Raw genomic sequence first — 27,857 nt, forward strand, 5'->3', positions numbered from 1 at the left:
TCAGCTAAAAATGAGGAAGCTGCTTGATTAGGCAGAGGCCTACAGCTTTTATTTCATCCATGATCTCAGAAGCTCTAAAATGGAAAAAGCTCAGAAAATATAGGGAAAAAAAAAATAAAAAAAAATCACAACATAGTTTATAATTCCCTACCAACTGAAGTACAAAAGTAGATAAACATGCAAAGGACTATCTTCCCCAACTTTAGCAAGGACACGGGAATATCCTGAATTATACTATGTAAGGAAGAGCACGGTCTAGTTTCACATTTCTTAATTATTTAACTAAACCCGAAAGAGAGACAATAAGAGAGAATTTAAAAGTAGATTTTTCCTTTCACACTATGCCTTCTGAGATGCAGCAGGATTTTTCATTACTAAACTTTAATGAATTTCATATATGAAAATAGAAACCTTAATTACTGCTTAGAGCTTTTATAAACATTTAATACTCAAATTTTATTGCAGCCATTTTAATACCCTTAATTAGCTCATTCAGATTTTTTTATGCTAAATATTCTGAATTACCAAGTACTCTACCATTGCAGTTTTCTAATACTAAGACAGCTTTTTAGTATCATAGATGTGACAGGTTCTCTCATTTAATGTGGTTGGGCTCACCTCTCTACTTCATTACACAGTCTATGTTCAATACAGTCCAAATTGCTAGTGGCTCTTTTCATCATTAATTACATATTTCAAGTCCAACACTAATCGATTCTCAGCCCATGACCAGCAGGAAAGATAAGAGCAATCTCATCTCTTGCTCTTTATCTCAGCCTGGCCAGATCTACTGTTATTACCACATTCTCCTATGGCTGTCATACCCTGCCTTCTAAATAATGTTTTTCAATAAGGATATGTTCCTTTAATATGTATTTGTCAAATATCTGGCAAAACACATTATCAATCTAACCCGAGCCCCAAGGCACTTCTAAAACAGAACATGTGCTAGACTGCAACTGGCCTTCCCCTACCTAGTTGGAAGAGGCAATAAGAGAAACACATGCTTTAAAAGCTGTGCAACTCTAGAGCAATTTCCATCACTGATTTATACATTTTTTATCAGCAATGTTCATAAATCTGGTCTTACTGCTGACAAGGAGAGAAAATGGAACAGACTACCTTTTCAAATCTTTAAGCCCTTTAGGCTTACTGTTTTTTTCCAGGAACACTGGGAATTGTGTGTTTTCTATGGAAGGTACCTGTCTTACCTGCAGGCTGAAACCTGGATTTCACTGTATGCTTAAAGCACTTGTTCAATGCTTTAAAATATCATAAAATCACAGAATGGTTTGGGTTGAAGGGACCTTAAAGCTCATCCAGTTCCAACCCCCTGCCATGGGCACGGACACCTTCCACTAGACCAGGTTGCTCCAAGCCCTCTCCAATCTGGCCTTAAACACTGCCACGGATGGGGCAGCCACAGCTTCTCTGGGCACCCTCTGCCAGTGCTTCACCACCCTCACAGGGAAGAACTTCTTCCTAATATCTGATCTCAATCTCCCCTCTGTCAGTTTAAAACCATTCCCCCTTGTCCTGTTCCTACAGGCCCTTGTCAAAAATCCCTCTCCAGATTTCTTGTCAGCTCCTTTAAGCACTGGAAGCTGCTCTAAGGTCTATTCAGAACCTCCTCTTCTCCAGGTGAACCAGCCTAGCTCCCTCAGTATACATGCTGAAAATAACATATCCTTCGTAAGTGCAAAAACTCCCAGATGCAGAGCTCCCAGGGAATTTACAGGTAATTCTTCATTTGATGTATTTGGCAAAAACCCGCCCTTGCCTGCATTTGAGCTTTTAATGCCTGGGTTGGGTTTTGGTGTTTGGGGTGTTTTTTTTCCTCTTTGTACCTTTTCAGTTAAACAAAAATAAGAAGGTGTGAAGCTGATTTCTGTCTAAAGCTTTTTATTTCTGCAGGTACCACTCAAAAGCAGAATTAGAAGAGGGACTTAACCTTGTAGGCAGGACTATCATGGGCAGATTTGACACAACACATAAATTTCAATGACACCTGCCTTCTCCAGCAGTGTAATTGAAAATTGATATATGACCACATTTATTTCATTAATATATAACTACAGTTTTCTTACAGACCTCATGCTACATCGTGATGACACCTAACACACAGCACTGATAAAATAGGCTCAGTTTTCCCTCCCCTACAGTGCTGCCACTGAAGTTGTATACTCGTTTGATCACAGAAACACCCAAACTCCTTCACAGTAATACAACTCTTACTATAAATCTAACTAGATACAAAATCAAGAAAAAGGGCTCCTGGAGGAGCATATGGAATATGTAGTGTTCCCACATTCACTAGTTCATATTAAATCAGTGCAATTGAATTGCTACTCTTCGGTGGCAAGACTGAAAATCACTTCTTTGCCAGGCAGACACCACAGAAGTATCAATTGATCAAAGATTACTACTTTCAAAGGCTTGTTCCTGTCTGATAGAACTTGTGGATACTGAAGCTTTTCGAGAAAAGCCTGTTTTAATGCCAGCCCTCTGAATGAACAATGCTAGCGAAGCCTAACACTGAGCGCTTCAAAAACTTGAACCTTCCTTTGCTGTCAGGATTCACGGAACTCTTCAATCCTTTTGTGTCAGTGTTTTACTCTGATACAAGCTGCATTCAATACAAGCATCTTCCAGTCTCAGCTATACTGGGCAGCTTAAAAGAACACAAAATGAGCCAGTTATTAGTTTCAGCAAAATTTCCTATGCTGAAGCTAAAAACATCTTGTCAATAATCCTCAAAGGAGGGAGTACTGATTCATTAACAGCAGTGAGCAGAAATGGAACGGTTAATCTTCTCTCTAACAAGAGTGCCCACATTTTCTTTGAAGGCAGAAGATACTCCTCAAATATGAAAATGCAATTTGGCAGCCACACTTGAAAAGAGGTTGTCGTTTTGAGTAGCTGTTGATCTTATTCAAACATCAGGAGAATGATCTGGGAGAATGAGATACCAGATTAATTGCCAAAGGAAGAAAAAAGGAAAGAGAAGGAGATTTCCATTAGCTAGAAAAATGGAAACCTGAACACATTTTTAAGTATCATTTTTATTAGGAGGGAGGTTTACAAATCTTTTAATTTAAATGTGAACATTTAAAAGTATTGTTTATTATTGACTGTCCGCTACCATACAATTTAATTTCTAGTCTGCTTGCAAACTCCCAGACTGATGAAGGCTTGGATAAAATTAAACTGCATTACAGGGAAATAGAAGAGAAAATAATTAGTATGGTAGTTAAACTTTGACTTGCAAATATAAAATGGTTTCCTGAATCAACAAACAATTGTCATTAGACTAAGCTAAGACTGAAATGAACATTTAAAGTCTGTGATCTCTTTTTCCGAGCAGAAGCTCCGAGGTTACAGGGGAAAATGAGCCCTCAAGGTCAAAAGGACAATTCCTAACCGCAGTGGATGATTTAAAGGACAAATCACTTTGTCAGCCAGCTGGTGAGATTCTTGCTTCTAACACCAACCATCTAGCTCTTTGCTGTCAGAAGCAACTCTTTAAGAGCCACTGTGGAAAACCTCTCTAGACTATGAAGGGTCAGGAAACCAGTTTTGGAGCTTAAACAAGGAAAGGATTCTTTGGAATATTGCAATGTTAAAAGAACAGAGCAGAAGAGAAACTGGTGGTGGGATTGTGCACTACACTGATGAAACCAAACTAAAGATGCTGTACAAACTAAAGCTGTTATGATATAAACACCTAGAGCTCAAACACCTCATGCACATACAGTGCCAAACTCTTAAGGAATCAAAGAGCAGTTGACTTTTTTCTTTTTACTTTGGATATTTGAACACTCTTAGAAGGGAAAGTAAAAGATTGATGATTGGGTTCTTCCTAGTCTATTAAAGAGGTCAATATATTGGTAAGAGAAGTGATATAATCATGGAGGCAAGAGTTCCCCTGAGTGGTACATCTGAAGAATAAAGTACTGATAGTCTCCCAACTGCAATGATAGCAAAGTAACTCATATTCCCAGAGAACAAGCCAGGCTACTTGAAAAATCATTTATTCCTCCACTATAGACTGTTACAACTAGTCAAACGCTTAATTAAAGAACAAAGCATGCTCCATTTGGTTGAGAGCTACACTAAGAAATGCAGTTGCCCCAGAAATTCATAATCAAAACACTAACTACTTCACCACCAAAACAACCTCAGTATCACAATTATTATACATTAGACCACAAACCACTCTCTAAGCTGCAGAGATACCTGTCTTCCAACATGCCTTTATTAACAACCACCACCAAAGAAACAGCACAGCAAAATATAGTTAAAAGTGCTGGGGAACTGCAACTTAAAGAGAGGACACACAGGAGGAAAGGAAGGTTGTTTAGTCACTGTTCTCTTAACTTTTTCACTACTAAATGACTTGTTCATCTGGTGACAAGCCAACTGCCAACAAACTTCAAACTGATTCAATGTGTTTTCACAAAACATTACAAGCATAGTGGCTACTGATGATTTGGCAAATGCAGACAGCATTGTAACTGCTAAGTCAAACATACAATACCCCCTATTTTATTGTGAGAACTGTGTAAAGCACTCGTTCCCTACTGGAGACATGGCCTGGAACAACCCGCCAAGCCCTGGCAGGCAGATGACCTTGTGCTCCAAGCAGAAACCAAACTGCTCCTGGAGGAAGCAGTGACAAGGGTGAAGGGAACACGGGCTCATCAGTCAAAAGTAGATGCTTGGGGGGTGACATAAGGGCAGCAAAGGTGATAGCAGTGACTGTCACCTTTAAAAAAAGTGGGAAAATAACAATTTGATAACAAAAAAGCACTTAAAAATTAAGCACGTTTATCAACACAAAGCTACTAAGCGAACAAAATCCAGTAAAGACTAGAAAACATAAGCTAGGTTCATTGCAATTTTAAGTCTTCATCCTACCTCTACCAATAGTCCCCCCCCCCAAATTAGCTTGTAATATACACATTGAGACAGATTGTCAAAATAAGCAAACAAGAAGCGAAACCCAGGTTTCAAACCATCATGCACTTAAAATAGCATAGTACCAATTCAGATCTCTGCCTGAAGTTATTTGCTGAAGATTATACATTGACAGGAAAGAAATACTGTTATTTGAGGAAGCCAGGATCCAAACAGTTAATAAATAAATGCTGCTAATTAAGTCACAACTAGAAGATGGTTTCAAGGCTCAAAATATCCTTACTTGGTACAAAAATATACCCACAGTCTGGAAGAAATAGAAGCTGCAAATACTGTCCATGATGGAAGACAGCTGTTTTTTAGGTAAATTTTAGAGGAAGACTGTAAAAAAAAAAAAAAAAAACCCACAACAAAAAAAAAAAGAGACTATGTTCTTCACATTAAATGTATCCTTTTTCCCTTTTTTAGCATTCATGTTTATATTTTCTTTCTCAGCTCTTTTCCTCTTAAAGCTGCCATTAGACTTTTACCATGAAAAAGCAAATCTTTCTGTATTGACAAAAGTAGTCTTGAAGATTTGTACCATTTTACAGAAACAAAAAACCAGCATTTGAAATCAAAGGATGTAGAGAAACTGATGCTCCATGTATGCTTTCAAAAGCTTGACACTGAACAAACAAGGCAGCCTCTTTCGTCACTACTCTTCATGAATATTGAAGACTGCAGCTAATCAAACGACAACAGAGACAACTGCATCAGGCAACAATATCAACAAGGGAAGTCCTGATTCTTCTAGACAGGAGCAGTAAGAAAGCCACAGCTCCTGTTTGATCAAATGGCATCAGCCAAGAAACTAATAAAATGTTTAGATTCCACATCTTGTTAACCACATAGGGGAAGCTGTTTTTAATAACAGGCAAATACTGATTTTTTTCACCACTATCAATTGTTTTCCATGCTGACCCTCATCCTGCTTTTAATTCCTCTATTTGTGAGAAGGATGAACATGCCTCTCTGACAAACCAAGAATGAATCCAGACATGCAACCAAGTGCAGGCTAACACAGAATCTCAAATACTGGGATTGCTCGCAAAGCCTTACATGAGTTACAAACAAGAGAGTAACAATGCAGCAATGGAGTCTTGCAAAGAGCTCTTTAAAACAAAGAGAGAACAATACACCCAGGACTACTAAACCTTGAGCATTAAAGCGGGGTGCCCAGTTTAGGGTTCCAGGCTTCAAGATATGAACTGACAGGAGAAAGTCTACAAAGCAGTAAACTGGATCAGAAGTAAGCTGTGTTAGAGGAGAGAGCTGGGGGGGGTGGGGGGTGGGGGTGGGGGGGGGGGGTGTGTGTTAAATGATAGCTCAAATACATCCAGGTACATCATAAATAGCTGGACATAACCAAATAAAAACCTCAACCCTTATTGCAAAATGTGTCAATTAAGCATTAGGGAAAAAACAAGTGGTAAGAACAGAAAGCCCTGGAATAAGCTGCTTAAGAAATGCAGTGGAATTTCCAGCAATTAAGAGATTAGACAACCACCTGTCAAGAATATTGTGAATGATCTTCCCTCAAGACAGAGAAAGGGATTAGCTCAAGGTCTCCCTTCATTCTTTTTTTTTGTTCAGTACTCTTCCAGGAACAAAAAAAGCCCAGGCAGAACCATGAAAGTAAAAGTAAATAAATAACCATTCTAGTACAAGTCCATTGTTACGGTAAAGCACAAGAATGTATAGAGATCTCCAAACACTACACTTTTAATACCCCTTAGTGGCTGTAAAAGCAAGATGAATTTGGATTTAAGAGTTATGTCAAGAGGGATTCCAGCAATGCACCAAAAAAAAAAAAAAGCAGTGAAAGAAATCATGTAAAACAATCAGGTATAAACACACTTTAAACAATCTCCCCAATACCAGTTCTTTCATTAAATGATGCTTCGATGGTAAAAATCTCTGTATCCTTCCAACACAGCATGTCCCAGTTAGAAGATGAAGATGCCTGAGTGATGTCTGCTTTCCGTTTTTCAAATAGAAGCTACCATTTCTAAAGCAAAAGAATTACAGGACAAAATAACAGTGCATTTCTATTTGAAACAGGTGCAGAAGACTGCAAAGCAGGTATTACACAAAACTATTACCACTTGAACATTTTGGGTAGTGGTCTTCAAGAAAACATACTGCCATGTTAAATCTGTGTTGGTAATACAGGAAAATTCTTATGAGTGGGACAGTAAAGAAGAAAGATTAGAAAGAACAGAATATGGAGGGGGCAGAGTGGTCTCAATTCTTCTCATCACATATGATCAGGATATTTAGAACTGATGGGTAAAAACAGTATTAGAGCCACCCAGTTTCACCAGTGAGAGCACTGATACCCATGCAACAAAGTCACCAAATGGCTCCCCAACAAAATAACCTTGCACTTGGGTACTGCAGCAGAACAGAGACCTTCAATACAGATACTTTTTATCACCTTTATAATGCATTTGGAAGCACCAATAATGCTGATCTTGACATCAACATTTAGCTTTTGGCAAGGTTAAAACCAGTTTACGTTTCTCTTCTATTTCATATTCCTCTATAACATTTTAACCTGCCCAAGCACAAAAATGTTGTTGTACCCAGCTAGTTTTACTAATTTTCCCATGCTGGTATCTGCTTAAGTTGCTCTGGAAGATTTCAGCCAAAGTAAATACTCTAAACAAAGTTAGGAAAAACATTTGTTCGTTATTTGAGTTCTCACCAGCTTGCATGCTTTGGAGGAAACACGAATATAGCACAAAAGATACCCAACTGGCAAGATCTGCCATTTAGCAACTTAATGATGAAAAGGAATTTGAAGCCTACTTTTCAAATCTTGGAAGTTATGCTTAAGATAGTCTGGTGTTCAGGGAATGGCCTGTGTTTACATGGAAACAGACTAATGTCTGTCAAACTCCTGTCCTTCCCGACAAAATTGGAAAGAGACAGCTTAGGTTACTCTCTCAATGTGGCACATGCAATCTGTTCCTTATGCAAAATCTGCACAATAATGAAATCTGCGAAGTACGGATCCACACCAAAAAAAAACTATCTTGTAGCCCCTACCAAGCTGCCGTTTACTATTTTGCCTACACTTACAAACTGATCAAGCTACATGGATTCTTTTTGTTGTTGTTTTAAGCAACAACTCCGAGCAATCCTATTAAAACCACAGAATAGGTCAACTACAGGTCTCTACCCTAAAGCGGGAAAACTCAACAGGAGTTTCCCAATGAAATCCCTAGGAAAAAAAATGCATATTTACTACAGCCCAAATAAATTCCTTAATCTCATATTCAGTAATTAATTAGAATAATTTTTGTTGGAACACAACAAAAATAATCTTCAGGTAAAAATCCAATATGGAATTTCCAGTCCGAATGATTTCTCAGAGGCATATATGTTTGGAACAAGATTTTAGTAACTGCCTAACAATACCCATCTAAACCACAGGCATGCTCATCTGAGCCATCTATAATAATGTAATAACCAAAGTTCCCTTTAGGATTAAAAAAATCCCCAGCAACTAAATCCTTAACTGCCTGGACTAACAGCCAAGAAAAAAATACAAACAAGGCTGTTGTGTGCCTTAAAGCTTTGGTCTTTGTTGCAGTTAAAAAGGATGCCCGGCAAATGCAAGATGACATTCAGATAATTTCTGACCGTCTACCAACATGTTCTTTTCTTTCTTCACCACAGCTTTTTGTCTTCTCAACTTAAGCCTCTGTTTCAGGGAACTCTGCCAGTAATGTCAAATGCAAGAGCTCACAGGAAGAACAGAATGGTTCTTCAACTAACTTCACTTTTGAATCATCTCTGAAAGAGTCTGATGGGCAACAAATATTAGCAATAGCTTGACCAGAGATTAAAAAGGCTAATTGTGGTGTTTTTTTACTATTATTATTAATAAACCACAATACTACAAAGGAAATCAGCGAGCTGCAGGAGCTGTGGTTACTTTGCATGATACTTTCTCTACTAGCTGCGATCAGTATGCAATAGGAACAGCCTGGCTCCTTCACCCCTGCCACCTCATTTGGTGCAAAGGGAGCTCACCATGTAATTATTTCTTCCAGTAAGCTGCAAGGCAATGTCTTTTTTTGTACATTCTCATGTTCTTGAATTATGTATTTGTTCCATAAGCTTTTCCCTGTGTCATGCTTGCCTCTGCCAGTAATAGTGAACCTGCACATATGCTCAGGATTCAAAGAGTATAAATAAACCTAATGGCACTTCATAGCATTTCACAATGCTATGTGCCATTTACCAGTCTTGTAGGTGAAGAGATCAGAACTGGGGAACTAAAAATCAGTGCTGATTGTCCTACATGCTGAATGCTTTTTGTGATTACTGTCACAGAAAGTCATTATCTTTTGACACAAGCCTGAATGCAAACATGAGTTACAAAGGAGCACCACACTGCCTTCAGGACAGAGGCAGATACAATAGTTAAACTCTAGATGTGGGTGTTATCAAAGCATGACTTTAGGTCAGGGAAGTCTTTCAAGGAAGAAACAACAAAGGAGGTGACTGCCAAAAATTTATGGGCTAGTAAGATGTGAAAGGGTTATTCTTAGCTGTGTATTTCACAATAAAATGAACTACATCAGTGACATACCCTAGCAACACCCAACACCTCAGGATTTACTTGTGGTATTACATGGAGAGAGACTCCAAGCTCTGCACAAATGCGATGGATGACACTGGGGAATGACAACACTCTTGCAAAAGGCCTGGCACTCCTCACAGATGAAGTCCTGGCACAAACCTTGAAGAAAATACTCTGGAGGCTTTGAAAAGTATAAACTTCCAAGTTTTAGCAGTTTTGTAACAATGCATTTGCCTAGGGAAAACAAAATGTCAAGGAAATAATGGCAGCTGCAACTGACAATTCCTTTCCCTACCCCAAAATGTGAGACAATGCTTTCTTCTAGTTTTACTTCTCACTAACTTTTCCTTTTCAACTTTATACCAGGACACCAGGACACACTCTAAATCAACTAACAGTAATGAGACATCAGAAAAGTAAGGCATACCAATGGAAAAAGTTTGGTTTACCAGCTTTAATGGCTATTACAAACATTCCAACTCCAAGACAAGAAATTCATAATCCAATAGCCACCTCAGGCAATGAGCCTTTACAGAGAAACCCACGCACCAGTGCTTCCAGTCCATAAGGCCCATGCTCTATAGTTACACAGAAGTGTGCCAAAACCTTCCTTTGCAAAGGAAAGGACCAGCAGCTTCTCTGGTTTCTTTTGGGGAGAAAACCAAGTATAATAGTAATATACTGAAACACAGTAAGAAAAATGCAAGTGGGGTGTTTGATTTCCATTCCTTTTCTGACAGTGCCAGTAGCATAGGTTATACCCGAAATTTGACTAACTCCATTGCCTGTATTCTCCCACTTGCTTGGAACAGTGTGGCAGAGTGAGGAAACCCTCAAGCTGTGCAACAGGATGCACAGAACAGTCTCCCTCCTTCCATTCCATTTGACAGTTCCACTTGTTACACTCCAGCTTTGGGGATATTTCACAGGACCCAGGTGCAAGGTCTTACTGCCATCCAACCTTCCGTCCTCTCTTTCACCTCTGCAAATGGATGGCACTGCCACAATTCAGACTGGCCATTTGTAATGAAATAGTGCAATATTCTGCATGTCTCTTCCTCTTCAGGTTCTGGACACATCCAGTGTCTTGTACAACAACATAATTACTATTCAGAATTTCCCTAAACCATTCTGAAACAGAAATTAAACTTCAGCTCCATTTATCTCTTTGGCAGAGTGTTTCAAATGAAGCTTACAAAACAAAAACACACTGAAGAGAAAAAAATCACCCCTGTGACTTGGGAAAGCAATAGATATGCCATTTCTTCTGACCCACTATACCGACCCTTTTAAGAGGGATAAGAAAGGACACATTATAGGTAAATTTTATTTATGCACATACAAGCAGAACAATCAGCTAAAGCTAAAATAGGAAAAGCCTCCAAGAGCTGAGGAAAAACACTGGAACTGTGGAATACAAAGGAGATGAAGAATAAACAAACCATGACCTCTAACTAAAAGGGAGGAGTACCCAAAATGTTGCAATCTTTCAGGAAACTCCCTCAAAATGCTTGGTACTTATCCTTACCATTTTAACTCTGTATCTTCACTCTCATTCTCAGAGCATTATGTACAGCACAACACAAACACTGCAGATTGCTCAGTACAGTTTGTAAGTAGTCAAAGGAAGGCAGACTTCAGCCCTGTGAGCAAGGATGATCTATCTCTACAGTGGTGACTTGCACTCCCTGTACTGTGTTGTTCACAGTATCACTGCCTCGTGTTGTTTCGTTTGGGGTCATTTTTAAGCTCACTATCAAACAGAAACAGGTCTACACAACTGTATTCTGTGTGCGTATCTTTCCCTCCCTGTCCTTTTCTTCAATTCCAACTACCAATAATTGTCAGTCCCTGAACCAATTTCCACTTAACTCCAAAAACCAGAGATCCCAAAATAAGTTCCTCTACATTTTTAAAAATACTAATTTCTTAGAAGACAGATTCTTAATTCCTCTCACCCAAGCACTGTCCTATTAAAGTAAGGTTACAGGAAAAACAAAATCATTAAGAGACCAAAGAAGACAAGTAAGGGTGAATCAAAAGAAAACAGCCCTCAAAAAGAATTCTACTTCTTGGAGCAGTGCTTTCTCTTGAGCACAACTTACAATTGTATTTACATTCTCACCTGACACTTCCTAAAGCTACAGTCTACTCCGCCTATCTTAGTAGAAACTATTCTAGAAGACAGATCAGTAGACAGCTAAACAGATGACATTCAGACAGGGAAATTAACCCCACTTTTGTCCAGGAGAGCCAAGCTCCACAACCCACAACCATACAACAGTTCTCCAGAAGATCTCCCTTACCCACACACCAATGGACTCTACTTGGTAAAACCTGCTTTAATTTCCAAGAGACATTTAACAAGATTCTTCACAAAAGGCTCTTAAAGAAATTAAGCTGTCATGGCAATAAAAGGCCTTGCATAGATAGGTTATCTGAGTAGAAGAGATAAAACAAAGAGCAAAACAAATGGTCATTTCTGACAATACAGTAAGGTCACCAGTGAATTCTCACAGGAATATGAGCTAGAGCCCAAACTGAGATATTCTTATATCAGGAGAATCAGGTGAGTGCTACCAATTTACTGGTGACACCAATGGTAAAAAGAAAGAACAGAAGAACAAACACAGGCTGCAAACAGCAAAGCTTGCAGGGAGAATTCAGTAAAGGTAAGCGCTACCTGCAGGAATCCCAAATTCACATACACAGTGATGGGCCCCACACTGAACACTCCCACCCAGGGTGAGCACATAGAGCTGAGTCAATCTCAATCTCCCACCTGAAGAAGCCAGGGTCTTGATCTACAAAACCGCTTTTCCCCGCAAAATATTCTTGCCACTGACCTTGCATCACCTCTAGCAACACCTTACTCTGATGGCCTGATTCAGTTAATTCACTGGGCAAAAAAACACCCCTCCCAGTCAGATGGGCTTTGCCAGGTAGGGAATTCAACTAGCCCAAGGAAAGGTCAATTTAGCAACAGCAAGCACGAGCACAAAGGAAAGGGAAGAACTGTGCAGCTGTGCAGAAATAGATTGCTCTCTCAGCTGTGGCAGATCAACTCAATCATCTTGTGCAATTCCACTGGCAGAAACAAGCTCATGTAGTCCTAGTGAACTAATCTGAGAAAATAACAATGCAAAATGGGCATATCTGTTACTCATTTAAGAGAGAATTTCTTACCCATTTGCAAATGAAGTTTCATTTTCCCACTTATAAACACTAACACATTAGTATCTTCCTGGTCCTTGGGGATTCTAACCCTAGAAGGAGCAAGAAACCCTCATGTGGGGGAGAGCAAACAGATTCTCAGCTTGTCATTTAATTCTTGTTTCAAAGAAAAACACCACCACCTGCTATGCTCTGGTATACAAAAACATGTATCCAAGATGAACTGGTTTCATGTGTATTGTTTTCTTGTAGAAAAAATATTTGATATTTAGAAGCATTTCTGACACACAGGTCTGTTCTTACGTAACCTTATAAAGGAAGATTTTTTTTTCCCTGTGAGCAGAACCATCTGCTAATGCTGTGCTCACTCAGCTGACCTGCCAGTATAATGCAAGTCTGCTATATGGAGAGTTACAGTAGATAGACTCATTCTATTTATCTATAGAATAAATAGCATGTATTCTGCTGAAACAATGCACAGCGAAGAACACAGCTGGCTGGGTATTGCCTCATGTTGCTTTCTAGTTAGACATCACTTTTGGGGACCACCTGAAACAACCTGCCTTTCAGTTGAGGGTGGAGAGGCTTAAGAATTCAACCTCTTGCTCTTAATTCTGCAACAAAAGGTTAATAACTGTGCAACTGGAACTCAGAATATACTCTCACATCAAGCTCTTGTATCTAATAATGCTGCCCGAGACTCCTGTCCCACCAAACAACGTTGTGCAACCCATGCCTTTTTTCATGTTTTAAGACTAAGACTACAAATCCACCCTGGGCAAGACTAGCATCATAATCACAGAACATGTATTTGGCAGCTCACGGCTAGCCAGTGCTCTACATCTTTGGCTACATAGAGAGCAGCACAAAACAAAGTCAGATGCCTGAAGGAATGAAAACCAAAGGGCCATGAAGATGCTGCAAGGGCTGGAGCAGCTCTGCTCTGGTGACAACACAGAGAGCTGGGCTTGTTCAGCCTGGAGAAGGCTCTGGGGAGACATTAGGGCAGCTCCCAGTGCCTAAAGGGGCTAAAAGAAATGTGGAAAGGGACTTTTGACAAGGGCCCAAAGAAGCTGTGGCTGCCCCATCCCTGGCAGTGTTCAAGGCCAGGTTGGATGGGGGTTGGAACAACCTAGTCTAGTAGAAGGTGTTCCTGCCCATGGCAGGGGGTTGGATTCAGATAAGCTTTAACCCTTCCTACCCAAGCCACTCTATGGCTCTGTAACTTGCACCACATATGTAATTAGCTGTATTTATAAATGGACATCTTGCAAAGTAAGGTGGCTTTGAGATTGCATAATATGAAAGCAGAATTACCAGCTTTTTCACAGGATACATGTGATACTGTATGGGCACAGCAGAGATACCCTGATGAACCTATTCTCCAAGAAATCCTGCTACTTCAAGCACACTGTTATTATTAAAAAAAAAAAAATTCTAAAATACTAAAATGCCTGCTGAGATGCCAATGAGGAAACGTTGCAAAACTATCAAATCCAGGAGCATAGATCCTTCTCATGTTAGCGAAGACCCGAGTCACTGGCTATTCTCTCATGAACAAAACGTCCAGTGGTGAAATCATTACTTATGTTCAGTCATGTCAGAAACGAGAAAGTAGCTACGAAATGAGAACTACGGAGAAGATTCCTCTGCAGTTCCTTCTCTTCAGCTCTTTTAAGCCAAGCTAAACGTGGTGTCTACCTTAACACAAATGAATTAGTGTGGATCTCCCAAAACACTTGGTTTTGGAAGTATATTTTCAGACCGCAAAGTTGCAACAATCATAATCATGTTCTCTCAACCCCTTATTTTCTAGGGAAACAAAGAAATACATCTCTCTCTTCTGATCACATATTCGACACCCAAACCAACACAGTTAAATCAGTTTTGGGAAAGCAAAATATTGCTGAGAATAGAACATAACTCTACATGTCCTGGATAGAAATGACAGAATAATTATCTGCTGGTAAACTCAAACTTCGTAGGATTTCTTTTCCAAGAAAGAAATCTAACTCTATTCCCTTCTATTTTTAGCCAGATGAGCAAACACAGAGGCACTGCAATCAGGACATGGCAATCTGCAATGGGAGAGTTTCAGAGCTCCACATGAGAAATTTGAGTGACTGCAAGTAAACACCCAGAACTTAAAAAAAGCATTAAGTACCTTAAAGATTCTGTTTGGGATTTTAAGTCTTGAAGCCCGTACACCAGATTTAGATAAGGTGCATTCTTATCTTGGCACCAGGCTTCAGCATCACCTTCTGGTTTTGACTTCAAGCCAGAGCACCACCTGAACACTTGAGCACTTTGAGGTGCAGAATAGAGAGCCAGATCTCTGAGAGGCCAAGCACCCATTCAGCAGCACTGCATCCAAATTCAGGTTTTAGCATTCCTGCACAGCTTAAGTAGACAAGTTTTCTGCTTTCAGTATGTCTTGTGTTAACTACAGGACAAGCACTTTCAAATTTTCAGCAGGGTATTAAAGTCTCTTGTGGAAATGCTTGTATTTCTTGCGCAAATACCAGAGAACAATTTACAAAAGATTAATGAACGTCTGAACACTGACAAGAACATGTCACAATATACATGTTCTTATCCCAGAAAGGACTTTTCTTAGAAAGTCATCACAATTAAGCAGTTCTCTCCCACTGTGTCCTTACACTTTTATAGGCCCACTTGCCTACTAAAATGATATTTAAAATACCAATATTTAGGTACCTTCCATCAGGGCAAGTCTTTACAACAAAGGGGAAGAAAGAAGAGAACCCAAAGTCACCAGTTCAAACTTGAAATACATGTTCTTCTTTAAAAGAGGGTTCTTTCAAATCAAAAATATCCACTTGCTGTGTTTCTGAGCATCCCAAGTAATTCGTTTTGTCAAGGGATCCAAATATTTAATGTTCTATTTTCAGCAGACATTATATGAAGATTTGCACAATATGACAGGCTGGCTATGGACAAAGACAGTAACTGAAGTCTTGGAACCCTAATCACACCACCAGGATTTAGGCTGCCCTCAAATTCTGTCCATGGCATATTGTGTGTGGATGTTTGGTCATAAATGCTGTCTCTCAAAGTAAACTTGTCAACTTCAGCATGTTTGTACACGTTAGGAAACACCAGAGACTGTGAGCTGTCAACTGCCATGTGCTTCAGTCCTTAAACACAGGGGTTATACAAAAGGTGTTTTAAACCTCCAGAACTGACACTAACTCTTTGTTCAGCTTCGGAAAAATACAATTTTCCATTATTCCCTCCAACTGCTGTCAATCTACAAGGAGCCCATCAGCAGTAGCCAACCAAGAGTCTAAACTGAACACTTTGTATTAAACAGTCAGTAAAAACTACATCCTCCCAGATTAACCCTAGCCCTGGAATTAGCCCCTCCGCTGCTGCTCACCAGGAAATCCTGCTGCATCACGGGTTGGCGTGCTGTTCCAAAACCACACTAATAAACCAGCCTCTCATCCCACTTCTTCCTGTAGTTTCAGCAGACAACACATACATTGCCTTGAGGTCTAGTGATTTCTTCATGGATTGATGGAATATACTGTAGAAACACTCATCAAATGACCTTGCTGTCTACAGATAAACAAAAAAAAAACCCAAACAAACAACACTAGACATAGCAAAACTGCTTTGGATCCATAAAATCTGGACTAACCTTTCTCCCATACCACCCCTATCACTAGTGTGATAACATGGAGAAGTTAAGCATGTCTTAAGATGTTTGAATCCATACGTTAATGTTATCCATCACACCAAACTCAAGACACAACTTAGAAACAGTTGTGTTAGTGGTGTGATCTGGGAAAGGTTTTTTCCTCCTCAACAACTCAATAAACGTTACTGCTAGACTAACTCTACAAAGCTATATGTATCACAAACTTGTGAACAACACAACTGAAATAACCAATACTCATAAACCAGCTCAATTTAGTTTAATTAAACTCACACTGTCTTACTAGAAACTAAGTTTTTTGACACTGGTATTGGCAGCCTTTTGCGCCACTCTACAGATACTACTGCTATCCTGTTTCTCCCAAGTCACACTTTATCCCAACCACTGCTCACACTCCTCACTCCACCCCAGGAACACACAGAAAGCTAAGTGTGGCTGACCACTACTCCCTACCACAGGCCAGTCACCAAGCCACCAGCACCCATCACAGCAGCTTTCCTCCTTGCCAACCAAAACCCTTGCTATTTTTGTGTCCTACAGCTCAGGACCCCAGCTTGGTGTCTCTTCCCTGCCTCCCAGAACTGGTCAGAGGGCATTGCCTACACTCGACTTCTCCCCAGAGCCACGGTTCCCACCTCCAGTACCACCAGTCGGTCCACCCTAGGCGCCAGCCACCCGGGGCTCAGCATACTGCATCTCCCACCCCAAAGGTCAGGGAAGCTTCACCTTTACATGACACGGGTCTACTCCCCCTTGACAAATCAAGGAGCGGCCTCTCGCCGCCAGGCAAGCTGCCCACCCCACCGCAAGCCTTCCGCCCCGGTGCCACGGCACTAACAACTCGAGGATAAGCAACAGGAGCAGCAGGCTGAGGGTCCCCAGCTCTGGGGCTGCAGCCCCACATTCTCCCCAGGCTCCACGTTTGTGGCCCCCCAACCCCGCCTGTCCCGCCTGGACGCCAGCCAGACAACGGCGGCGCTGGGGCGGCCGGGGCCCTCCCGCTGTCCTCCCCCGGGCCGGTCCCAGGTGGCGGGTCGTGGCGGGCCGAGTCGAACCGGGCAGCGCACCGGCTCCTGCAACTTTCCCTCCCCGCGGCCACGGCACCAACTCCGCCGCCGCCCGGGCCGGCCGGGGGCCGCCACCAGCGTGCCCCGCGCGGCGGAAGCGCCACCCCCGCTCCGCCCGAGCATCCCCCGCCGCCGCCACCGCCCGAGCCGCCCCCACCCGCGGGCCGCGCAGCGGGAACGCCGCCGCCGCCGCCCGGAGCGGGGCGCAGGCCCGGCAGCCGGGAGAGGCCGCCCGAGCTCGGCCCGGCGCCCCCGGCAGCCCCGGCGGGGACAATGAGATGGCGGCGAAGAGCGCCGCGCCCGGGGGACCCGTTGCTCCGGCAGGAGCCGCCCCGCCCCGCGCCGCCTCCTCTTCCCTCCCCTCCCCTTCTCCTCTCTCCTCGCACGGGCAGCGCCCGCTCCCGGCCCGGCCGCCGCGGAGACCGAGCGAGCGAGCGGCCCCGGCCCGCTGCCCCCGCCCCTCGCGCCTCCATCTTGGATCGGCGCCTCAGCGCCCTCCCTCCCGCGCGCCCCGCTCACCTCGGGCCGCGCCGCAGCCGGGCCGGGCGGCACCCCAGGAGCTCTGCGGAGCCGCTGGCGCGCGGGGTCCGGGCGGGTGCGGGCCGGGGCCGGGGCGGCGGCGCTGGCGGGGGCCGCGCTCACCGGAGCCGCAATCCTAAACCGCCATCTGGCGGCATGTCCGACCCGCCAATGGCGCAGCCGCCGCCGCGCGCCGGACCCCCAGCGCCCCCTGGCGCCCACCCGCCGCCGCGCTGAGGTAACGGGGAGGTGAAGGGGGGGGACACCGTGGGTAGAGACGGCCCCGCCCAGCGCCCAGCACGCGGGCGCCGCAAACGTCTTTCGCGCGAAAACGCCGCGCATGCGCCCCGCAGCTTTCTGCTCGCGCGTGGCCGCGGGGCGGAAGGGGGTCGCGAGCGCCGCCGCTGAGGAGGCGGGGCGTCGCCGGGGTGACAGGAAACCGGGGGAAGGAGCGAGGGGACCCGCTGGCGCCTGTCGCGACATAGGGCGGGAGAGGTGGCGGTCGCGGTGCTCTGTGTGGCCGTCAGTGCCCGCTTGGGTGCTGGAGGCGTCTCCTTGGTGCCCCTGCCGTGGGTCGGGGTTGCGGCGATGCGGCCAGTAGGCTGAGGGGAGTCGGGGATCTGCTGGCATGGGAGAGGGGGGCAGCGGCCGCCGAGCCAGAGGCGGCCTGAGGCGGTGTTTCGGCACTGGTAAGTATTTCGGAGCTGGAGAAGGCGAGGCTCGCACCCAGGGGTCGCAGGGACGGCGGTGAGGGAAGGGCTTGGCGGGGAAGGAGCAGCAGCAGCAGCAGTAGTCCCTCGTCAGGCTCTCGCAGTCGAGACGCCAGACCGTGCCATGGCCACCGCGGGGGGCTGCTGCTCGCTCTTAGTGAACCCGCTCCCTGTGCTCTCTGCGGAGATGCGCTGCTTCTCTGTAGCGGTGCAAACGTGGCAGTTGCCATCGCAACTTGTGCCATCCTCTCTGTGCAATTCCCAGTCTCCCGGTTTCACTCGGCTATTCTCAGGAGCCCTTCTGCACACACTTAACACACGCACGGGGTTGCTGCCTTTATGCAATTTGTCGGGAGGAGGTCAAAAGCAGTAAGCAAAATACCTGATTTTAATCTATAAACCTGCAACTGCCTTCTTGTACTCTGTTTCAGGCTGTTGTGCTATGTCTTATATCTAGTTAAGCTATTTTTGTATGCTGTAGGATGCTCTATTTAAGTGTTGATTTGTTCTCTGTTGTTTACCCCATGCCTGGAATTGTAATATAAAAGGGTTTGTTCATATCGGTATTTTTAGAAGAGAAAGTTTGCAGGCTCTTCTAAAATCGCTTCATTCAAGTCTTGCTGCTGTAGAGGTCGTAGTTGCAGCAGGCAACAGACGCGACTGAAGAAATTAGGGAAGTGTTTTTTCAGATAACTGGATGCATTTGGAGCCTTTACACGGCAAGAGAATAGGTCAGTGAAAGCAAGGGAAATTAAAGGTGTTACATATAATCCCATTGAAATCGCATGTGGCAGCTTTAGCAAATTAGCAGAAATACGGATTGGGTTTTGGGGTAGCAAAATATCAGGAACGTGTTTATGATTTCTGGGGCTTAAGTGCAGGGTTTATATTTCAATTCTGTGAAGGGTGTGCTGGCTCTTCCCTTAGGCAGTGCTATCAGACACGACTCGATTAACTTCGAAGACATGGGATACCAGTTTGCTGGTTTGTGTATAATGTTTGTTCTTGTGCTTAAGTGCTAAAAAATCCGTTAATGTAATTGCTTTTTCATTTTCTTCAGTACCTTTTTTCATTAAATTTTAATAAAGATTTGAGTTTATTTGCATAATTCTCAATAAAATTTATATGGTCAAACCATCTGGCTTAAAAGATAAAGGGTCTCTGATTTTCCAGCATGTACCTTACTGAATACTTACAAAGTGCAATAGAAATGTAGGCCGTTTCAGTGAAATCAACATTTAATTGCGTGCTGTGTACCTTACATTGCCTTTTCTTCCCCTCCGTTCACATTGTGTTCCACTAATTAGTAGATCCCTTGATATGTGCAGTTGCCTGAACTATCAAGCACTGAAGAATCTCCAAGAAGGTTAAGGTGGCTTAATGGAGAGGGTGCTGAAACAGGAATTTAGGGTATTTTCCTGCACTCGATAGGGAACCAAAAAAAAATAAGTTAGTGTAATGCATAGAAGTGCTTGGTGAATGTGGCACAAGTTCAGTCTGTTACATGAGCTTGTAAGGATGGAACTGGTCTTCTGTATGTGTAATATTCAGGGAAATTTGTTAGTCTGTAGTTGTCTTACAGGGATTGCTTACAGCCTTCTGGTAGTCTAAACTGGTCAGGATTTGGGGTACTTTCCACAGAGGAGGCAAAGGACCATCCCTGCAAGGCATGTCTTTGAGAACACAGGAATAGCTGGCTGCTGATTTTCGACTTTATCTGCCAGGGTTACAAACCTTGTAACATTTCATGTCATGAAACATTTCATGTAACATTTCACATGTCATGAAATGTGGTAACATTTAAATCATCTGATTGATTCTGACTAATCTGGCAGAAGATGAGGGTATTTTCCTGTGAGCTCACTGAAAATTAGCAGTTAGAATCATCAGTCAAACCTCAAAGCCTTAACTCCTTCAGGCACTGCAAACAGGAAAGCTTAGCCTCCCACCCCCCCAGTCAAGTGGTGTGTAACCACCTATTTCTACCTTGCTAATAAGCACATTTGTAATGATTGAGGTAGGGAAGAGGGAGAGTACTGTTTTTTTGTGTTTTTTTTTCGTTTTGGGGTTGGGGGGGGGTGGGTTTTTTTTCAGTTAAATCATGGTGTGTATTCTGTTCATGATTTGTGACACTTCGTGAATTCATTGTGATTATTTGTTCGCCCATGGGAAGATGGGGCTCCCACTTTGGCAGTCAGTGATTTCCATGAGCTGGTAGTTTGAATGGGTTTCCCAGGTTGTAGTTTTAATTGGGAATGCTTGCTTTATTAACTGAGTATTTGCATAGTACTTAACCTTCAGCCTTGCATTAAACTCGAGTCAAAGAAAAATTATATTTTTGATAGAAAATGAAAAATTATATTTCCAGACATGAAGAAAAATAAGGACTTCATGTGATCTCCACAAAAGAAAGGCACTAGCAGAAAGAGAAGTAGCAAATTTTCTGCATAGGCTCTGATGATTTCTGTTGATTGTAAACTTGTGGCTGGGACAAATAGAATGGATTTTGAGATATGCATTAATCTTGGTCTCCATTGAAATTCTCACTGGTTAAGAAAAACAAGGTCACCAAAGAGCACAAATAAATGCACTGTGCAAGAGTTGGTTTAATATTTGTCATTATCTCAGTATTTAATAGAGAAAATTAAATTTTGCTTTAAGCACTCCTGTTATATTTTTTGTTCTTTTCTCATCTCCTGCCTTTCTCATTTCCCCTGCATTTGCCCTTCAGCCTTCCAGCTCTTCCAACCGTTAGAATTCCTAGTGGTGGAAAGGAATACAGAAAATACTGTGTCTGTATAGGACAGCCATTTTGAGCTGCGTGTTCATGATCTATTGTTTTCCTCCAGAGAGATCTCTGAATACATTACACAGGCCCAGTGTTAAATTTGCAACTGCATTTTGTTTCTCTTTTATACCATTTTCTATATTTGTTGGAAGAAAATGTAATCTAAACTTTGGAAGAAAAAAAAAATCCCATTGTATGCTAATGGTAAAACATTACTAGTTTTGTTTTCATGAGCCAGTAGTTGCAGTGTGTACTCAGGTGTTTCTTGGTCAAATGATTGCATTTGCACAGGCTAGATCCACTATCAGTTTAATATTAATGCCTGTTGTGCATACTTAGTCTTCTTTTCCTCCCACTTAATTTTATTTCTGATCCAAATATTGTGCCTTAAATCAAGATCTTATTTTTAAGATGTGAGGCCAGCAAGGCAGAATTGTGAATTTATAGCACAATGAAATAGCTGAGTGAGAAAAGCTGTGCTTGTGAAAATCACTGCCTTCCTGGACTCATTCAGTACATTTTGCATTTGCACATTAAGGGAATCTGAAATTAACAATTTATCGTCACTATGAAGTGCAAGTAGCAGGTGAGACTGAGGTAGATTTTCTGCTAATGTTTGAACTACTTGCTAGTGCAGCAGTTTACCCAGCTCTTACGCTCTTTGTTTACTCTCTTTGGCATTTCAGCTGTTTCTTCTCAAGTTTCTTGCAGTATTTAAACTGCAGTGTTTAATGGGCGCTGTGGAGTACTCCTCCACTGTTCAGCAGCACACTGGGTATGCTTTGGTTTTTTAAGCTGAGCTCTGCTGAAAATGCGTTGGCAGCAGAAGCATGAACAGGAGGAGTAGCACAAGGCCTCCTGCAACACAAGGACCTCTCTTGTCCTCAGACCCTCAGTGGGGTATCTCAGAGCTGGGAGCGGGCTTAGTCAGCCAAAGGCAAGAGTAAGGTGGTGCCTTGGGATCCCTTTCTTGCTTGCACAGGTCTAAACTGGCACTGCCTTCTTGCCCACCCCTCTCCCTGTTCAAAGTCCCCACCAGGGATTTGCTCTGCCTGCAAGAAGTAGGAGACAGTTTAGCTTGGGTGTAGCACTGGGTTCAATAAACACTCAGCCCCGCCTATTCTTACGTAAATTATTTTTGCCTGGAGACATGCAGTGCTTGGCTGTCACACAGGGAGAATATCCACATCCACAGGTGGTGGAGAAAATGCAAAGGCTGAACGTGGCCACAATATTTTTAGGAGTATTTCTGTGCCAAGCTCCTGCACCCACTTCTACATTGCCTTTTGAATTGTGGTCTCCCCAACAAACAGCCGTTGTGCTGTTCAGCCCAATTCTCTACTTGGCTGTGGTCTTGCACCTTCAGGATCCACCTGCTCTGCTGCTTCCATAGTCCCTGTGGAAAAGGGCTGCAGAGAGGTCCATACCCATCGCCTACTGATATCACAGGGGCCAAACTGCTGCTGTCTGCAGGGCTGGGATCAGCTTATGGGGATGGATGGCTGGAGCAGGAGGACGGTTCTTCCTGGGGGTCCTCTGCTCCGCAGTGCCAGTGGGGCAGGCATGGGATGGTGAATTTGCTTGTTGTTAAACTGTAGGAGCCTTACACTTACAAAACCACCACTTGTTCTTTGCATTAGGTCCATCAATAACTCTGAGAGATGGCTGTGGAGTGGTTTTGGCAAGACAACACTGATTGCTTTTTCTCCATCTAAAGTTCTTGGGGTTTTGTGGTGGGGTGTTTTCCATAATGATGCACCAGGGTTGCCAGTTTCCAAGAAGCATGGCCTCAGAGGCATGCTAGTGCTTCTCAAATTTGCAGCTTTGAAAAATAAGCAGAATGTTTCGTGCCTCCTTTAAGTATTACTTTCTGTGTTGAGATGATTGTAACCTTTCCTGTTTGATATCTGAGAGCATCTGTTGTTTCTGTTTAGACACCCGGGCAAAGATGTAGATGACCAAGAGGTGTTTTCCCCTCCTGGCTTGGGATTAAATTTCTCAGTCACAGGTAAGGTCTTTGTGTATTTATTTGCTGGGCAAAGAGAAGGCAGGGAAGGTTGCATTTCTCCTGCTGGCACTTCATTTGGAAGGGCTCTTTGTGCAGATGATGGAGGGTGCTGGGAAAACAAAGTAATCTCAATGACATCCCTGTGCCTGAATTAAACTGACCTGCTGCTGTCACACTAGGCTTTGGGACAGTGATGGCATACTCAGTGGAGAGCTGGAGGGAATTAAGGCTGCAGGTGGGCTCTCTGTGGGCAAGATGCCTATGCCTGCAACAGCAAAGACCAGGTGGTGTTTGTGCTGGTGAAGTGCTGACATTGCTCTCTTGCTTGTTTTGAGAGGCTGTTGCTGTTCTGACACATACAGCAGCATGCGTGTTGCTGCCTGTGCCACAGTGGTGTGCACAAACCACAGGCACTCTTTGTTATAGAATGAAATGGACCTCCAATAAGAGACAGATTTTGTGGCTGTGTTTTTTAAATGTCTGCCACAGCGTCTTGGTTCTGGCTGGGATAGAGTTAATTTTCTTCTAGTAGCTGGTGCAGTGCTGTGTTTTGGCTTTAGTCTGAGAACAAAGCTGATAACACACCAGTGTTTTAGTTGTTGCTAAGTAGCGCTTGCCCTGATCAAGGACTTTTTCAGTCTTATACTCTGCCAGTGAGGAGGGGCACAAGAAGCTGGGAGGGAGCAGACAGGACACCTGACCTGAACTAGCCAAAGGGGTATTTGAATACCACAGCACATCATGCCCAGTATATAAATGGTAGGGGGAGGGTAGTTATCCAGAAGGGACAGATCACTGCTTAGGTCAGGCTGGGTATCAGTCAGTGGGTGGTGAGCAATTGTATTGTGAATCACTTGTGTTGGTTTTTTGGGTTGTGTTCCCCCCCCCCCCCGGCTTTGGTTTTATATTCTCTCCCTTTGTTATTTCCTGTATCATTAATAGTAGTTTTATTTGTATTTTAGTTACTGGACTGTTCTTGTCTCAACCTGTGAGGTTTACATTCTTTCGATTCTCCTCCACATCCTCCCCAGGGGGGGCAAGGGGAAGTTAGTGAATGGCTGCATGATGCTGAGTCACTGGCTGGGTTTAAACCAGGACACACAGGAAGGTCTGGCTGGCAGTTTGGATCAGCACTTCTAAATTTACCCCCTTTAAAAAAATAAATCGGATTTGAAGAACAAATGTGTTGCAAAATCTATCTCTGGAAATGAAAGGATATGAAGAGAGAAAGGAACTTTTAACACTGTCAAAGAAGCACTGCTCAAACTGTGTTGTTTATTTATACAGTAGCTATGCTGACTTGCTCAGGGATACTCCCTATTTCCCTGTGTGCTTTCTGTCAGTTTAGGAACAAGGCGATCATCTCCTGCTGCCAAATTTCTTCCATAATCTTGTAACATTAGCAAGCAATTAACAATAAGTATATACAGGGTATATACTGTTCATAAAGCTTTGCAAGGGAACCTCCTCATTAGAATAAGTATATACTAGAATGCATTATATGTAGTATACATAATGAGAATATATGTGATTTAAAGTAATGACTAAAGCAAAGTGTCATGGTTGACTTTGGAAAAGCAAAACCAAGAATAATCTACTAGTACTGACTTGGCTGATAAAAGTAGCTTGTAAACACTAATGACATTTGCATACTAATGAAACCCTTGGTATTCATTACATAAAAATAACAGTGCATCTCCTTTTCTTAAGGCAAGGAAGTTTCCCTAAGGAAATGGATTCGTCTTCCCAAAAATACCCAGTCAAAAAGCGAGTGAAAATTCATCCCAACACAGTAACAGTGAAATATACTTCTCATTATCCCCAGCCAGGAGAAGAGGGATATGAGGATGTTAATGAAGATACTGGAGTATTTATGGAGGATAATCCTAAGAAAAGACTATTGAATGATGGGAAAAAGAGAGAAAGGACTTTTTTCGGTACAATAGACACCAAACTTCAGCCAGCACAACTGGCAAAACCTAATGAGATGGGGCAATCCCAGCATTTTCCTGAGGGAAATATACTGCAGTCAAGGAAAACGTGGGTAGTCCTTTTTGGATCTGCTGTGGCTCACGGATGCGTGGCTCTAATTACAAGATTAATTTCTGATCGTTCCAAAGTGCCATCCCTAGAGTTAATTTTCATCCGCTCAGTCTTACAAGTGCTGTCCGTTACTGTTGTGTGTTACTACCATGAGCCTCCCTTTGGCCCAAAAGGCTACAGACTCCGGCTCTTCTTCTATGGGGTCTGCAATGTTATCTCTATTACCTGTGCTTATACTTCCTTCTCCATAGTTCCCCCCAGCAATGGGACCATTATGTGGAGGGCTACCACTACAGTGTTCAGTGCCATTTTGGCTTTTTTACTCATAGATGAAGGAATGGGATACATAGACCTTATTACTGTATTTGGCAGCGTGTTTGGTGTTTGTCTGGTCATGATACCCAATATTGTTAAGGAGGAAAACTCTTTGCTAAGCACCTGGAAGGAAGCTTTTGGCTATACCATGACTGTTATGGCAGGCTTGACCACTGCCCTCTCCATGATAGTCTATAGGTCAATCAAAGATAACATCAGCATGTGGACAGCACTATTCACCTTTAGTTGGACGGGAACGGTGTGGGGAGCATCCACCATGTTCTTACTTCAAGAGCCAATCGTCCCACTGGATGGAGAAACCTGGAGCTATCTCCTTGCCATCTGCCTGTGCTCCACAGCAGCCTTCCTGGGGGTCTACTATGCCCTGAGCAAGTTCCACCCTGCTTTGGTCAGCACCGTACAGCACCTGGAAATAGTCATTGCCATGGTCCTGCAACTTGTCGTGTTGCGGATCTTCCCAGGTGCTTATGATCTTGTCGGGGGAGCTGTTATTTTGGTTAGTGTCTTCTTCCTTGCGTGTTACAAACTGTCCTGGAAGAATTTAGGAAGGCAAGATTATCAGGAGATTGTGGATTCTTCCATTAAATGAACTGTGGTTTTGTCCTCTGAATCTGGCTATGTGACCATATGGAAGTTAGTTATTTCAACTTTAGTGTTCATGGGTTATGTCTCTGTCTAGAGCAGCCAGATTCTCTCTCTACTGTTTAAATTCACAGCTGGTGTAGCAATGTTGGTGTTTCTAGACTTCCATGACAGGTGAATTTGTTCTAGCACATACCACCACTGGCGTTCTGTCATGTGAGGAAAGACTATTTGTCCCCAGCAAGTAGGGTGCATGAGCAGGGACTGCTGGCCAAGCCTTGGGCAGGTTTCCTCCTCACCTTCCCTGGATAAGGCAACAGAGACAGAGGAATTCACTAGTGACTCTCATTCCTGTGCAATGTGGTAGTAGGCAAATTAATAGTAAAGCCATTAAAATGGCCAACCAGAGTACTCATCTCCTCTGTAACACTACTTCTGCTTTGGCTGTAATGCTCAAAGTGATGCTGATACTTCTGTGGTTAAAACCTGCATTTCCTGTGTATAAAGAATCAGTCAGTAAAAGCTTTTTGTGCTTTGTGGTTAAGTTTCTATCTGAATCAATGCAGGAAGCCCAGATCTCCTGTAGGGTTAAAAAGCCCCAAAAATGGGATCTCCAGTTGTGCCACGGCTGTGAAAGAAAGGTCCCCAAGAGCTGTAAGGTCTACGGTATATCAAAGATCCATGCCTGAAGCAGAGCAATATTCTTTCTATGGAATCACTTTTTCTAAAAGCGGTTTTGACAATTATGCAAGGAAAAAAAGTAAAAAGAGAAGGCATTTGAGATTGAGGTGTGAACAGCAGTGGTAACAGGGGCAGTTAGAAATTAGATTTAGAAAAAGCCCCAAGGTTTTATGGTCCCAAATAGTATTCCTGGCTGTGCTAATGTATGGCTAGTGAAGACCAGTGTTTAAAAACCCATGTCCTTGGGCTCCAGGACCAGCACGCACCTGCCTGTTGAAGCAAACTGTGCCTCTGTTCTGGGACATGTGCATTTTCTGAGGGCAAAGGTACTGCTCTGATGACCCCAACCAGTCCAGCTTCCCCCATGGAAAATACATTTTACTTGTAAAAAGCCACAGCAACAGCAAACACTTTTATTCCTATGAATATCCAGGGAGACCAGATTCCCCAGCATCAGCCCATCAGCAACGCTCTTAATCTGTGCAATGTGGAGGACACTTATGTCCTCTGTCAGTGATGAGAGCAATCTCCTGGGTCACACACTTCCTCAGAGATGGTGCTGGCACAGTTACAGCTGCCACAACATGTCTCCTTTGGGATCACATGGAGCTGGTGACAGGAGTTCTGCCTACTGTAGGAAGGACAGGAGAGAGAGGAACAGGTGATGCAATGCAGTGCTGAGAAAGCCACACCAAACACTTTCCCAGCCAAAAA

General features: G+C 43.1%; 3 protein-coding genes across 4 annotated transcripts in view; 2 read left to right on the plus strand and 1 right to left on the minus strand.

The window, feature by feature from the left end:
- Positions 1–18,099, minus strand: part of STAG1 (STAG1 cohesin complex component) — a 181,446-nt gene extending 163,347 nt beyond the window's left edge. The window contains exon 1 of one of the 2 annotated variants that reach the window (XM_061465266.1): positions 17,996–18,099. The gene's annotated coding sequence lies outside the window, so the exon portion shown is untranslated. Of the gene's footprint in view, positions 1–16,127; positions 16,685–17,995 lie in introns of those variants that run through there. The other variant, XM_061465267.1, reaches the window with a different exon arrangement.
- Positions 14,798–18,232, plus strand: LOC133275391 (proline-rich protein 2-like). Its single transcript, XM_061465360.1, has 3 exons — positions 14,798–14,856; positions 17,323–17,787; positions 17,869–18,232. The coding sequence occupies exons 1-3, from the start codon at positions 14,798–14,800 to the stop codon at positions 18,230–18,232; spliced, it is 888 nt and encodes a 295-aa protein (XP_061321344.1).
- Positions 18,233–22,626: 4,394 nt separating this feature from the next.
- On the plus strand, positions 22,627–26,984 carry SLC35G2 (solute carrier family 35 member G2). The gene is made up of 2 exons (XM_061465287.1): positions 22,627–23,501; positions 25,212–26,984. Exon 2 carries the CDS (start codon positions 25,234–25,236, stop codon positions 26,467–26,469), a length of 1,236 nt encoding a protein of 411 aa, XP_061321271.1. The 5' UTR covers positions 22,627–23,501; positions 25,212–25,233; the 3' UTR covers positions 26,470–26,984.
- The last annotated feature ends 873 nt before the right edge of the window (positions 26,985–27,857 follow it).

The sequence above is a fragment of the Pezoporus flaviventris genome, unplaced genomic scaffold (genome assembly GCF_033815535.1).
Source record: "Pezoporus flaviventris isolate CSIRO_AGI_PZ_B2104156 unplaced genomic scaffold, CSIRO_AGI_Pfla_v1 ptg000040l, whole genome shotgun sequence".
NCBI lineage: Eukaryota > Metazoa > Chordata > Aves > Psittaciformes > Psittacidae > Pezoporus > Pezoporus flaviventris.